The sequence below is a fragment of the Ambystoma mexicanum genome, chromosome 8 (assembly GCF_040938575.1).
Source record: "Ambystoma mexicanum isolate Mex_15411 chromosome 8, UKY_AmexF1_1, whole genome shotgun sequence".
NCBI lineage: Eukaryota > Metazoa > Chordata > Amphibia > Caudata > Ambystomatidae > Ambystoma > Ambystoma mexicanum.
Genome location: NC_090929.1, coordinates 1,214,400,807 through 1,214,415,151, shown reverse-complemented (window position 1 = coordinate 1,214,415,151; position 14,345 = coordinate 1,214,400,807). Strand labels below are relative to the sequence as shown.

At 48.2% G+C, this 14,345-nt stretch overlaps 1 protein-coding gene across 3 annotated transcripts in view; it reads left to right on the top strand.

Moving 5' to 3' along the window:
* The first annotated feature begins 1,176 nt into the window (after window positions 1–1,176).
* HTR7 (5-hydroxytryptamine receptor 7) overlaps window positions 1,177–14,345 on the top strand; it is a 904,402-nt gene continuing 891,233 nt past the window's right edge. The window contains exon 1 of one of the 3 annotated variants that reach the window (XM_069611313.1): window positions 1,177–2,772. In XM_069611313.1, coding sequence (XP_069467414.1) covers window positions 2,246–2,772 — 527 coding nt within the window. In that variant the 5' untranslated portion in view covers window positions 1,177–2,245. The remainder of the gene's footprint in view (window positions 2,773–14,345) is intronic. The other 2 variants (XM_069611315.1, XM_069611314.1) reach the window with 2 other exon arrangements.

The window sequence follows — 14,345 nt, the reverse complement described above, 5'->3', positions numbered from 1 at the left end:
CTATCTGGTGCAGGTACATTGCTGATAATAGCACCTGTTGTGCTGCAAGACCAAGTACATATGCAGACAGGTTTATTAACTTCAGACATAGGAAAGGCTCAGCCAGCCTTACAGGAATGTGCTATTCCAATATTGCATAGGAACACATATTTGTGCAATGACTGCTTAACACACTGAGCTAACTTCTGAACCATTGTGGTACCCAATTTACCAATATGCTTTTGAAATTTGGCTATTGCACATGATCAACATAATTCCCACAGGAAGGAAAGAATGCTACAGGAGTTGTGCAGCAAGGAACACACACACACTATATATACCACAGTGAACACATAAAGCATTACATGATGAATTGATTGATGCAGAATGTACTTGCCAAAACTGACAGGCAATAGGTTTAAAGCCTCAGCACCATGCCAGAAAATATCATGATGCGTGCTATTTAAGTCTGGTGAACAAAGGAATCTTACTTCTTTAGATCAGGCCGCCTTGTGGGGCCTCCTCCAAGGTGCGGGCCCTGGGCAAGTGCCCCTTTTGCCCTCCCATAAAAACGTCTCTGTGCACACATACAGGACGCCAGATAAGTGCCTAAATAAGGATGTTTAGGGGCACTTGTTCATACATCAGGGACTGTCAATCTACTGCTTCAGTCCATCTTCCTGTCCCATCACGTGTCCTCTCCCTGGGCATCCTACTCCTCTATACCCACCACCACCAACCCCCCACACACGCCCTAAACAGTTTGTGTGCTTTCTCCTGTGGCTGCCAGGGGGCACACTACGTTGTTTGCCATCGTCCTGTCTACTGGTGCCTCGAAAATTCAGAGCAGGTATCAATCATGCACTTGGCTGCTTCCTCTATTAATGGCCACATCCCCGGGGTCTCCACGTGACTGCGTCCTGCTTCTCCTATTAGTGAAAATAACCTAAAAGTTGCAGATATTTCACTGATCACATATTGGTTCCGAATTAGCCTATACTAGGGTCCATTCTCTCGGGTCTCATCCAGTCAGGATGAGCTAAAGTGTCATTTCAGCAATATGTTTACTAAATTACTGGTAAGAGGGGTAATCCGACTCGCCCTCCCCACACACAGAGACCCCATGTCGGGGTGTCTCGCGTGACACCTATTTGGATGAAGGGCTGGCCACACCATCTCCTGTGCCATTGCCGGTGCGAGGAGCAGACTGTGGCACCAGGCTCTGAGATCTCCATCGGGGCTCCCCAAACACGTTCACAAAGGTACCGACGACGACACCCAACTCCTCCTGCTCGCCTACGCCGGGTCTGTGTGGCAGCAACACCGCGCAGCAAACTTTACCGGAGGCAAACTCCGTGCCAGGAAGAGTGCCTCCTCGCGGCGACCCCGACGCGCGCCCCCACAGACGAGTGACCAGAACCAGGGTAACGGGCGGCGCGGAGCCTGTCATTGCGCCGGAAGCATCGCTCCTCGACCTGCACTGGGAGACGCCTGTGGTGAACTCCAATGTTGCAGCTCCGCTCCCTTGGCACCTCTCCCCCTCAGTCAGGCTTGGCGGGAGCTAGGTGGTGCTCGAGCCTACTCCCCCCCTGTTTCCCGCCAGGCAGCCACTCTCCCGAGCCCGTCTGTGAGAGGCGGACTCTAAATTCCCTGGAAAAGCTGCTGGGATGGCAGCAGTGGGAAGCGCGAGCCCCGGGACTGACTATTCCGATGCGATTTGGGAGCTGGTGGGAAAGCAGGACGGGTCGACCTTTCAAGATGGGACCTTGGGATGAATGGCAAGACTTTCGTCGGTGCGCCTGTCCTTCCAACTCCTCTCTGCCAAAGACCTGTGAGTTTAGTGTCTGAGCCACACGTGGCTCTGTTGTGTGAATAACCTAGTGGCAGCTGTTGGAACTCTGCCCTCACAGTTCACAGCTGACACTGACCGCGCAGGATCTACTGGCGAGGGCATTGCCAGCCGGCACCGTGGTAGCGCAGCGGCTCTCCTGCACGCACGCCGGTGCCGCGAGTCAGTCATTGCGGTAAAGAAAGTGCTCTGAAGTGCCGCGTCTGGGAACCAAACAGCTGTGATTTTCTTAGAAAGCCAAGCCTCCGCTCTTGGACCACTTAACTCTTCAAATGTGGACATCTTTGCACAGCCCCTGCTGTCATATGTCCGTGGAAGTAGACCAACTCCCCGAGCGAGCGGGGGCTACGGTGCGGCAGTGACAGGCCGGGACCGGCGCCCGCCCCGGGGGCTTCTTCATGGGCAGCGCTCACCACAATGGTCCTTGAGCTGAACAGCAGCCACCTGTACAGCCACCTGCGCCCGGTCCTGCTCGAGGAGCCCGCGGAGCTGGGCAGCGCCGGGAGGATGATCGCGGGCTCCCTGCACCCGCGCCTGCTGCACACCCTGCAGGATGCCACCCCCAGCCCCATGCCCACCGCCAGCTTCGCGGCCGACAACGAAACTGGCTGCGGGGAGCAGATCCTGAGCTACGGCCACTTCGAGAAGCTGGTCATCGGGGCCATCCTGACCCTCATCACCCTGCTGACCATCGCTGGCAACTGCCTGGTCGTCATCTCGGTCTGCTTCGTGAAGAAGCTGAGGCAGCCCTCCAACTACCTGATCGTGTCGCTGGCCCTGGCCGACCTCTCGGTGGCCCTGGCCGTCATGCCCTTTGTCAGCGTCACCGACCTGATCGGGGGCGCCTGGATCTTCGGGCAGCTCTTCTGCAACGTCTTCATCGCCATGGACGTCATGTGCTGCACGGCTTCCATCATGACCCTCTGCGTCATCAGCATCGACAGGTGAGTGATGCGCCCCGCGTTAGAAGACAACGCCGAAGAAAGGCGTCCGTGTATAGCTCTAGTTCTCAAGGCGCTACATTACCATACCATGTTCTCATTATCTGAAAACAAGTTTCTAGTGAAAGGAACATCACTCCAGGAGCCAATCAGTATGGGGAGTATGGGAAGACGTTACTCTGCCCCGCACTGCAGGGCCGTGCCTCTTCCAGGGCTGCTTAGCGTGTTTTTATTTATGTTAATATGCCCTCTGAGTTGAACAGGTAAAAAGTAGTTAAACATATCCAAACACGAGGCACATAACATTTTGCTAAGAGTGAGGAACGACACACAAGACGCTTTATTTATTTCACCTATAAAGCGCGCATACAAATCTAGGGCATCAAGGCGCTGTTACAGATACTGGGCATTTGCATCCACGTGGTATATTCTGAATAGAGTGCAGTTACAAGTTGTTTCTCAGTTATTACCCCTTTCGGTACTATATTGTGCATAAGGTTCAGGGGTAGACGCCTAATAAAGCATAAGAAAGAGTAGGAGACAAGAATACATAGAAGTCTAGTCAAACGGGCGGCTTTCAGGGCTCTTCAGAAAACCCAGTGTGACTGTTCTGCACTTAATGTGGGGGAGAGAGGGTTCCACTGTTTCGCTGTGATGTAAAGCTCGAGCCACTGGCTTTAGCTCGTCTGACTTTGGGCAGGAGGAGGCGGTGGGCATAGGGTGTCCTGGTGGGCCTGGTGGATTGTGGTTTGGAGATCATAGACAGTGTTTTGGATATGATGCGTTCTTGGATCGGTAGCCAGTGTGCTGCGTTTCTGGCCGAAGTGATGTGCTGTTCTTTTTTTGGGATGTTGAGAGCGGCTGCAAGGGCATTGTTGTGTATGACTTGGAGTTTCTTTAGGTTTCTGAATGAGGTGCCTGCAAAGAGGATGTTCCAGTACTACAGCGGTATTCAAAATGTGGGGTGCAGCCCCCCAGTGGTCCGCGGGGGCATCCCTGGGGGGTCCTGAGAGCTCAGCATGAAATGTAAAAAAAAAATATTATTATTTTATTTTTTTGGATTGGAAGAAATGGGCAGGGGTGGCTCACATGGTCGGGCTGAAGCATGAAACTGTCTCAGGCAACAATGAAAAAGTGGCCTGCAGTTGGAAATGGCTATTTATTCCTTTAGTCACAGACTGGGCCTCATTACAACTATGGCGGTACGGTAACAACAGTGCCGGTAAGCTACAGGCACCATTGCTACCGTACTACGAGTTGTGCTTGCGGGTGCCTGACAGCCCGCCAGGTCTGACCTGGCAGGCTGTGCGGCACCCGTGAGCACAGCTCGTCGGATGCACCGGCACCGTTTTTAACGGTGCCGGTGCATCCCAGCTTCCGATTCCCATTGAGCCCTATGGGGCTCAAATGGGAATGGGGATCTACCGGTACCGGCACCTGTGAAAGGGCAATTACCAGGTCTGCCTAACTCGGCATGACCCGGTAATTGCCCATTCGCGGGTGCCGGACCCAGATGCAACTCCGGCGGCAGCCGTGCCGGTTTTACCGGCACAGCTACTGCCAGGGTTGTAATGAGGCCCACTGTTTCAACAGTACCCAAGGGGGTGCTTTGTGTTAAAATGTAAGTAAATTGTTTGTGATATATTCAGCAACAATGGTCAAACTTACTAACTGCATAGTGAAATTACTCATCAAACTGGCCCTCATTGGCCAAAATGGTGGGCCTTTTTGACTGGCCCACACTAGCATTTTACATTTTTGGGACAGTCATTATGGAGGCGCTAAGGAGCCAGCCCAGTGAAACATTGAGCACTCTCTCAGCTAATTTTTTTCAGCTGAAGGAGTGCTCCTGGGCTGGCTGAACTGTCAAAGGGACTTTGACTGTTCAGTTCAGTTCCCCAGCCCACATGCTCACTGAGCTATGCAAGGCTGGGGCATTTTGCTTTGCCAGCATTACATAGCTCATTGGAAATGTTGGCTGGGACTGCATGTCTATATTTCTAAGGGGAAGCTCCTGCTCCTCCTCGCACATACGGACAGAGCAGCCTGGGGCAGGGCGTTTCAGCACCCACACACAGGCAAATGCAGAAGGTACATGTATGTTCATTTTTTTTAAATTTAAACATGTGTGTGGATGCGTGTATGCTTATGTTATGAGTGAGTGTATGGTGATGGATGCTTGTGTGAACGATAGTGGTTGCTGTATGAATGTGCAGTGCCTTACATACACACATAATCATGTTGATTGTGTTAGGCCCAGTGGAGCCCAGGGGACAGGGATGGTAACATTTTACTGGACATCTATCATAGATGTCCAGTAAAAAATGTTAAGGCTTTCCCTTGGGCCCCCCAGCACCAATTGCAAACTGTTTGGCTATTTACCCATTATTTTGTTTAAAGTATGCTCTACAATGCAACATTTTAACCCATTATTTTAAAAGAATTCATGCAGGGAAACCCCCCTGAAATCCTCCTTATTGGTTCCGGCTCCCTCACAATGCTCAGTCGCTATGGCATTTTTGGGGGAAATAGTTATGCCCCTCCACTTAAAAAGACCGTGTTGGTAACGGGATGGGGGGAAACCAGGAACTATGGTGGGAGCACAATGGCCGGGCACCATGGTATAGTGGTAGGAGCAGAGTGGGGAGAATCCAGGGTGTGTGATGGGGTGGGGAGAGACCAGGGTCTGGGTAGGAGTGGGATGAGGGAGCCCAGAGACTGTGATGGGAGCAGGTGACGGCGCGCAATATATACTGTCCATTTGGCATTTCTGGGGGGTCCCGGCCTGCCCAAATGTTGCACAGGGGGGCCCCGGCCAAAAAAGTTTGAAGACCACCGCAGTAGTATAACCTTGAGCCAATGACTGCTCGGGAGATGGTTAAGCAGCTGTCTGAGGAAAGGAAAGGTCTGGAGGCGTTTAGAAGTTTGGTGGCGTACGCTGCTGAGGAGGCGAGAGTTCTCATTTGGCGATTCATGGATAAGGTTGCGTCGAGGTAGACCCCAAAAGGTCTTTACTAATGATGAGAGGGGATCAGGATGCTTTACAACAAATGCTTTACTTCAAAGGGATGTGGGGGTTAAGGCGAGCCACCGGGAAGATGGTGAAGTGCATGAGAGAGACGGTAAGAGGAGCAGAAATGTACAGTACCCTCAAAAAGAGGCTGCAGTGCAGAGGCCCACCAGGAATTCTCCAGGGCTCCCGGTAGGCCCGTCCACCACTGAAACCAAGCCATACTAACACACTATATAACAAAGACTTGTCATTACAGCATCACCAAACCCACCCTATGTGAGAAAGACGTTAGATTTGCAGTGATTCAGTGGAAACATTATTCCACTACAGGGACACTAGTTTGGACTCACGGTCGCATCATGTTCGGATTTGCGTATGTTCACACAACTCTTGGTGTTGCCAGCGTCGATGCAATGGTTAGCACCGTGTTGGGTACGACTACACAGCTGCTAGCGCTGTTTCATGCGCCAAGCTAATCAACTGCAGGTGAACAAGGCCTCCTTTCCCCACAGGCGTCACCCTCCCTATCCAAGTTGCAGATTGTGCAGGTTTCCTGCTGTCACCTTTCACGACCAGTATATTGAATCGTGCTTTAAGGGTCACAGATGCAACTCTCACCTCCCCAACGTCTCAGGTGGGTGAAAAATGAAGAAACAGCGCAAGCAGTGGCCCATAGAGACACACTCACAGCACCTGCACACCACGCCAGAACGTGCTCCTTGATGACGCTGGTGCTGCTGTCACAGACCATCCCTATGTCTGCCTTAAGGGCCATGTCGCTCACCGTCTGACCAGGCAGGATCTCTGAAATGAAAGAGGGCTGGGACTTTTAGGAGCAGCAATAGGACAAGAGGTCGGGTAGCTGGCATAGATCAAGAGACTGGGCAGCTGGGATACGTTCACACAGGAAATATACATTAGCATACCATTGCACACAAATCACGCATAACATGACGTGCCCTAGCCAGATTGGTGCTGCACGCGATGAGTTATTGTGGCGGGACAGCAACGCCTTGTCCAAAAGAAGCAGTTGGCTGCATAGACGCCTCAGAGCAAATGACTTCAACTCGCCAACATCACGATACCATATTCCGTCTGTGCCCAATTCATGTACACTATGATACCTTATGCCTGGTGTGTTCACCATATTGTAGGTTGTACCTGTATGTGCGGGCCACTACCATGCCATCTTATGCCTGCGTGCTTTCACCACATTCTAGTGCATGCCCGTATGTGCAGGCCACTACAATGCCATGTTATGCCTGGCATATTCAACCTATTCTAGGGTAGACCTCACATGTGCGGGCCACTACTATGGCGTGTTATGCCTGGTGTATTCACCATATGCTAGGATATACTCTGCATGCACAGGGCGCAATTATGCACTCATATGCCTGCAATACTCACCATATTCTAGGGTATGCCCGTATGTGCAGGCCACTACCATGTCATCTTACGCCTGAGTGCTTTCACCACATTCTAGGGTATTCCCCTAAGTGCAGGCCACTACAATGCCATGTTATGCCTGGCATATTCAACCTATTCTAGGGTAGACCTCACATGTGCGGGCCACTACTATGGCGTGTTATGCCTGGTGTATTCACCATATGCTAGGATATACTCTGCATGCACAGGGCACAACTATGCACTCATATGCCTGCATTACTCACCATATTCTAGCGTAGACCTCACATGTGTGGGCCACTACTATGGCGTGTTATGCCTGGTGTATTCACCATATGCTAGGGTATACCTCACATGTGCAGGCCACTACTATGCCGTGTTATGCCTGGTGTATTCACCATATGCTAGGATATAATCTGCATGCACAGGGCGCAACCATGCACTCATATGCCTGCAATACTCTCCATATTCTAGGGTAGACCTCACATGTGCGGGCCACTACTATGCCGTCTTATGCCTGGCATATTCAACCTATTCTAGGGTAGACCTCACATGTGCGAGCCACTACTATGCCGTGTTATGCCTGGTGTATTCACCATATACTAGGGTGTACCTGCATGTGCGGGACACTAATATCCCGTTTTGTGCCTGGCATATTCAACCTATTCTAGGGTAGACGTCACATGTGCGGGCTACTACTATGCCGTGTTATGCCTGGTGTATTCACCATATACTAGGATATACTCTGCATACACAGGGCACAACTATGCACTCATATGCCTGCAATACTCACCATATTCTAGGGTATGCCCGTATGTGCAGGCCACTACCATGCCATCTTATGCCTGAGTGCTTTCACCACATTCTAGGGTATGCCGTATGTGCAGGCCACTACTATGCCATCTTATGCCTGGTATATTCAAGCTATTCTAGGGTAGGCCTCACATGTGCGGGCCACTACTATGGGGTGTTATGCCTGGTGTATTCACCATATGCTAGCATATACTCTGTATGCATAGGGTGCAACTATGCATTCATATGCCTGCAATACTCACCATATTCTAGGGTATACCTCCATGTGCAGGCCACTACAATGCCATCTTATGCCTGGTGTATTCAACCTATTCTAGGGTATACCTCACATGTGTGGGCCACTACTATGGCGTGTTATACCTGGTGTATTCACCATATGCTCGGGTATACCTCACATCTGCAGGCCACTACTATGCTGTGTTATGCCTGGTGTATTCACCATATGCTAGGATATGCTCTGCATGCACAGGGCGCAACTATGCACTCATATGCCTGCCATACTCACCATATTCTAGGGTAGACCTAACATGTGTGGCTATTACTATGTCGTCTTATGCCTGGCGTATTCAACCTATTCTAGGGTAGACCTCACATGTGCAGGCCACTACTATGTCGTGTTATGCCTGGTGTATTCACCATATGCTAGGATATAATCTGCATGCACAGGGCGCAACCATGCACTCATATGCCTGCAATACTCTCCATATTCTAGGGTAGACCTCACATGTGCGGGCCACTACTATGCCGTCTTATGCCTGGCATATTCAACCTATTCTAGAGTAGACCTCACATATGCGGGCCACTACTATGCCGTGTTATGCCTGGTGTATTCACCATATGCTAGGATATACTCTGCATGCACAAGGCACAACTATGCACTCATATGCCTGCAATACTCACCATATTCTAGGGTATACCCGCTTGTGAGGGAAAGGACTATATTCCAAATGCAGCCTCAAACATCCCAATAATGTCTTCACGTGCCTGGTGTAATCACTGTATGCAAGGAATGCATGGAGCGGCCAACTTACACCCAGTGCACATGCAATACCGCCACAAGCCTGGTATAGTCACCATTTGTAAGATACATTTTATAATTAAGATTTTTATCATTTTAATGCTCTCGGTTAACTTATACCTTTTACACCATTTCAAGTGATAACAACCACGAAAGTACATAAATCAAAACAGACCTAAACTTAACAAAACGAAGTAGAGAACATTCAAAACTGTTTTGTCAAGCCTCATCTGCAACTCCTTCCATTAAATTGACAGAAGAAGCAAACATCTGCAACGAAGGCCCACGCACAGTGTTAATCCTTCAGCCAATCACAGTGCCAGAATATGCTTCAGGGGGGGGGGGGATAATGACACGTCACTTTTGATCTCCAGCACTAGACATATCAATCGTTTTTGCTTCACTAAGTGTTGCTAAAGCGGCCCCTAACAGCCAAAACCTAAAAATGTGACCTGTCCTGCCAGAGTGAGGCCCACTTGGCCTCTTTTGTGTTCACGGTGTATACACTGTGTTCTCGGGTAAACTTTTGTTAACGCCGACGCTTTAGAAAAATGTATTGCACACGTTAATTATATAGTGTATTGCTTACCCATCATTTCTTTCTATACAGAACTGCTATGGTCTAAGTACCTCAGGTACCACTGCTTGGAGTTCTGTAAGGGCACTGCAGTAAATTGGGTGAAATTACCGCGCAGCAGTTTTTTCCATGACTCTTTTTGACAAATTTCTTTTTCCAACCTGAAATGGAATTTCTGATATTTGCCGAAATATATTGTCCATGGAGCCCCCACACCCTGACATTGGCCGAAATTTCAGGAAAAACCACAAGAAAGGAATTACTTTTTTCGCGTGGCAAATTGATAAAGTGGGCAGATTTTGCCCAGAATCCACCAATTTCTCCGTGGATTGGTTTTCTTCCATTTCCCCCACCCCAATTCTACAGTCTCTCTGTAACCCAGCAAGCAAGTGGGGTTTGGCGCAATCCATGGACCCTAGTGCAAGGAATAAATATGTCTGTCCCCCCTCCAGTAATGTCCCCCAACACTTCAGCTCCCACCTCGCTTGTCATAATCCTGTCATATATGTTTTGCCAATTTAATGCAAAGCAAATGATAAAGAACAATACAGATTAGTTCATTATTTATTTTCTGGTGTTTGAAACTGCACAAGGGTTTGCATTTTTTTTTTATCAATACAAACCGAGCTAGAGAGCAAAGGGGCACTGCACTGTGCACGATGAGAACCGATTCCCTGTGGGGAAGCCGAGGCAGGGAACAACTCATCGTTTTCTGCATAATTCAGCAGAGTGGGCGTACGTGGGATGGAGGTCTGATGTTATAATATCAGGTTTTAAGACAGAGTTTCATGCTAGATTCCTGCCTCAAAGCAGTGTTATTATAGGTCATATTATTACTCTACTTAATAGTGCTCATTTTATTGCCCTCAAAAGAATGAAGGACTGAGTTAGCCCTGCTCGGATGTGAAGACGAGAAGTGTATGTTTCCCACATGTCAGCAGAGACCACTTATCTCGCAAGCTATTCAACTAAACTAGCGGTCTGAGCTGTTTTGGTTCTCCTGATGTTGTGTACTACAACTCCCATCAGGCCTAGTTTGCAAAGTCAATGCTGAACGATCATGGGAGGTGTAGTGCCAAACATCTGTGGAGCCGCAGGTTGCAGACCCATGAACTATAAAGCACAACGTGATGTTTTTTTGAAGAGGTAGGTCTTGGTTTGCTGCAGTGTTGTGCCAAGACTGACGTGAATTGGGATGTTGTCCCAAATCTTTGATATGTAAATTGCAGTTTAAGTCGCGCCCTGTTTGGACCCCACGTGTTGGGTTGGCTTTTTGAGTCTCCCAGCCAGCTATTATGGGCAATGCCACCGGGCCGCCCCATGTGAGGTAGGGTAACTGCTGCCCCATGGCAGCAGGCCCAGGAGAGGGGCTGGGGCCCTCCCCCCACATGCCCAGCTCTCCTCTCCCATCATCCCAGGAGACACGCAGTCCCCGCGCTGCAGAGGAAGGGCGAGGTGTAAAAGAACACCTCGCCCTTCCACTAAAGCGAAGGGGTGCTAAGCATCCAAGGGAAAGCAGGGCAGACTTCCCTTGGATGCTTAGCTCAGGAAAGATGGTTCATGTGATGTATTTGTTTAGGTGGAAGAAGACTGTGTTGTGTCCGCGTTGTCTGCGGATACCGCAGCAGTTCCCATGTAGGTCCTCAGGCGAGCAGCTTATCTGGTGACAGCAAGCAGGCTTCAATAGGGTAGGGGATTGGAATGTAGATGATATGAGGATGTTTGTATCGGCTGTATTATGCTGTGGTGGTTGTGGCAAGAGTCTGCCCACTGGATGAAGTATTGCAATAGTTTGTGTAGAGAAGTGCACAGGGCCTTAGGCGGCTGGTTTATTGCACCCAAGAGTCTACTGACTGGTTGCTAGAACTGCAATAGTATGTGTACAGAAGTGGACAGGGCTTCAGGAGGCTGGCTTATGTGTGTGGGTTGTGGCCAGTGTGCAGATTGTTGGGTGTATGGCTGTATTATGCACTGGTGATTGTGGCCAGCTACTAGACTCTTGGGTGCATGGCCAAAGAGTCTGCCCACTGGCTGCAAATAGTGTAATAGAATGTGTACAGAAGTGGATAGGATGTGTGTCAGCTGGCATATTGGACTGCCCCGAGGGTTGTGGCCACTGGGCAAATTCTTGGGTCCATGGCTGCATTATGCTGTGGTAATTGTGGCCAGCTACTAGAGTCGTGGGTGCATGGCCGAAGGGCATGCACCCAAGAGTCTGCCCACTGGCTGCAAGTAGTGTAATAGTATGTGTACAAAAGTGGACAGGGTGTGTGGCAGGTGGCTTATTGGACTACCCGGAGATTCTTGGGTGTATGATATTCTGTGCAGTGTGTGCGATAAATGTAATAATATGTGAACTGAAGTGGACAGGGCCTCAGGTGGATGCCTTATATGTTTGGGTTGTGGCCAATGGGCAGATTCCTGGGTGCTATTCTGTATTATGCTGTATTTGTTTTGGGCAGTCAGTAGAGTCTTGGATGAAGAGGCCATGCACCCAAGAGTCTGTCCACTGGCTGGAAGTACTGTAATATTATGCGTACAGAAGTGGACAAGGCATGTGGCAGCTGGCTTATTGGACTGCCCCAAGATTCATGGGTGTATTAGAGTCTATGCAGTGGGTGCAAGTAGTGTAATAGTATGTGAACTGAAGTGGACAGCACCTCAAGCGGCTGCCTTATGTGTGTGGGTTGTGGCCACTGGGCAGATGTTTGGGTGCATGGTCGTATTATGCTGCAGTGGTTGTGGCCAGGCCCTAGACTCTTGGGTGCATGGCCGGAGGCCGTAGTCTGTAGGCCATACACCCAAGAGTCCAGGGCCTGGCCACAACCACTGCAGCATAATACGGCCATGCACCTAAGAATGTGAAACTGGCATATGGATTGCACAAACATGTGTATAGAAATGCAATTTGCTGATTACAAAGAATCATGACACCAATAACTGGTTACTCACTGTATATATTGTTGAGGCACTGTATACCTTTTTGGAACTCAGTGATAGAATACCATTGAAGTGGCAATAGCAGATTTGAATATTGTGGCAATGTGGGCACATATCCTTTTTGTTGCATGTGGAAATGCTGGAGAAATCTTTTGTTTCATTGTCTGTGATAAAAAAAAAACATAACATGTTAGGGAAGGTACTTTATAATGTTGCGTTGTACTCAATTTCAGACATGTATGTACTTTGTGGACCCTTATAATTAGTACATTACACATGCTATGCTTCAAACAAGTGTACTGTGCAATGTGCTCAGTTGCTGTGTTTGTTTGCATAATCATTGGGTCTGTGGGAACAAAAATCCATGCAGGATAAAAAAAAAACCTTCTACATTAATTTGATGTTATGTGGGCACACTCTGTTTCATGGACGTTTGCAGTACTTAATGTTTAAGGTGCACATCCATGTGGTCTTGCTGTTATAAGCACTGTTGCAGTAGGATGAATTGAAATGGTGTATTGTGTTTTGCTTTATGGAAGTGGTGGTACTATGGTTGCAGTTAGATAAAAGGTGGCGTATTCTAACTGTTTATCTGTTTCCTCCTTTTAACAGTATTCATTTTTGCTGTTCGATTGCTGTTGGTGTTTTCTAAGTACTGTACTATTGCAAACTAATATTGCACGATTGTGGGGGCAGTAAGATACCTGTTGGCATATTCTAACTGTTGGTAGTTTGAAAGTTGTGAGGGTATGTTTTGTAGCACTTTAGTTGCTAAAGGTAGATTTTAGTAGTTTGACCGCTGGAAGTAACATTGTAGTACTGCAGGTGCAGTAAGATACCAGTTGCTGTATTCTGGTTGTTGATACTTAATAAGTTTTGAAGAGTTTCCTCGGAAGAACTTTAATTTTTGCTGGTGGATTTTAAATTGTGTAGTAATGGGAAGTGATATTGCAGTATTATGGTTGCAGTTAGATACCAGTTGGTGTATTCTGTTTACAGTTTCACAGTTTTGCAGGGCATGTCTTCAAGCACCTTCATTCTTGTTTGCGGATTTCCTTTGTTCAGTATTGCCAAGTGCCATTGCAGTATTATGCATGTAGTTACATGCAGTTGTGTATTTATTGCAGTGGTATGGGCATTGTTAGACAGCTGTTGCCTTATTCTAACAGTTGGGCATTTTACAGGTCATTGAGGACAGTTTGTAGACCCTCATACCCTGTACTTTTCTTTTAAAATGCTGTGGGTGAAACAATATTAGTGTGTCTTTTGCACAGTTGTTTCTGCAGCACAACTGATGTACTCATGGGCCAGTTGGTGTATGCTAAGTTTTTCCAGTTTCACAGGGCAGAAGGTTATTATTTGTTTGCAGTTACATACCTGTTGGTGGGTATTCAGCAGTAGGGTATGCTACTTTTGTAGATCAGTGAGTATGTTTTGGTTTCAATAATATTAAGTAGGCATTTGCAAGATTAGCTGGTAATGTCTGCTTTAGAGTAATGGAAGTATCAATGTAATCAAACCACCCACATTTCTTTTAAATGTATGCTGTATAGTGACCTGCAGTGGTTGTGGCACCCGTGCGGTAGATTATGCCTACTGTTGTGAAGTTTTTCTTGCCAAGTGGTACTTGCCCATTGTGTGAAGCTAGTAAGTTTGCAGTTGTTTTTGGTACCATCTGCATTGTATCATAAAAGCATTACTATTCAGTATTGGCTATGTGACTGTAGTTGTAAGGTGGAACGGTTGTCTGAATTGCAAGTAGTACATAATATACCATGATTTTTTGTACCAGCTACATAAATGGAATGGAT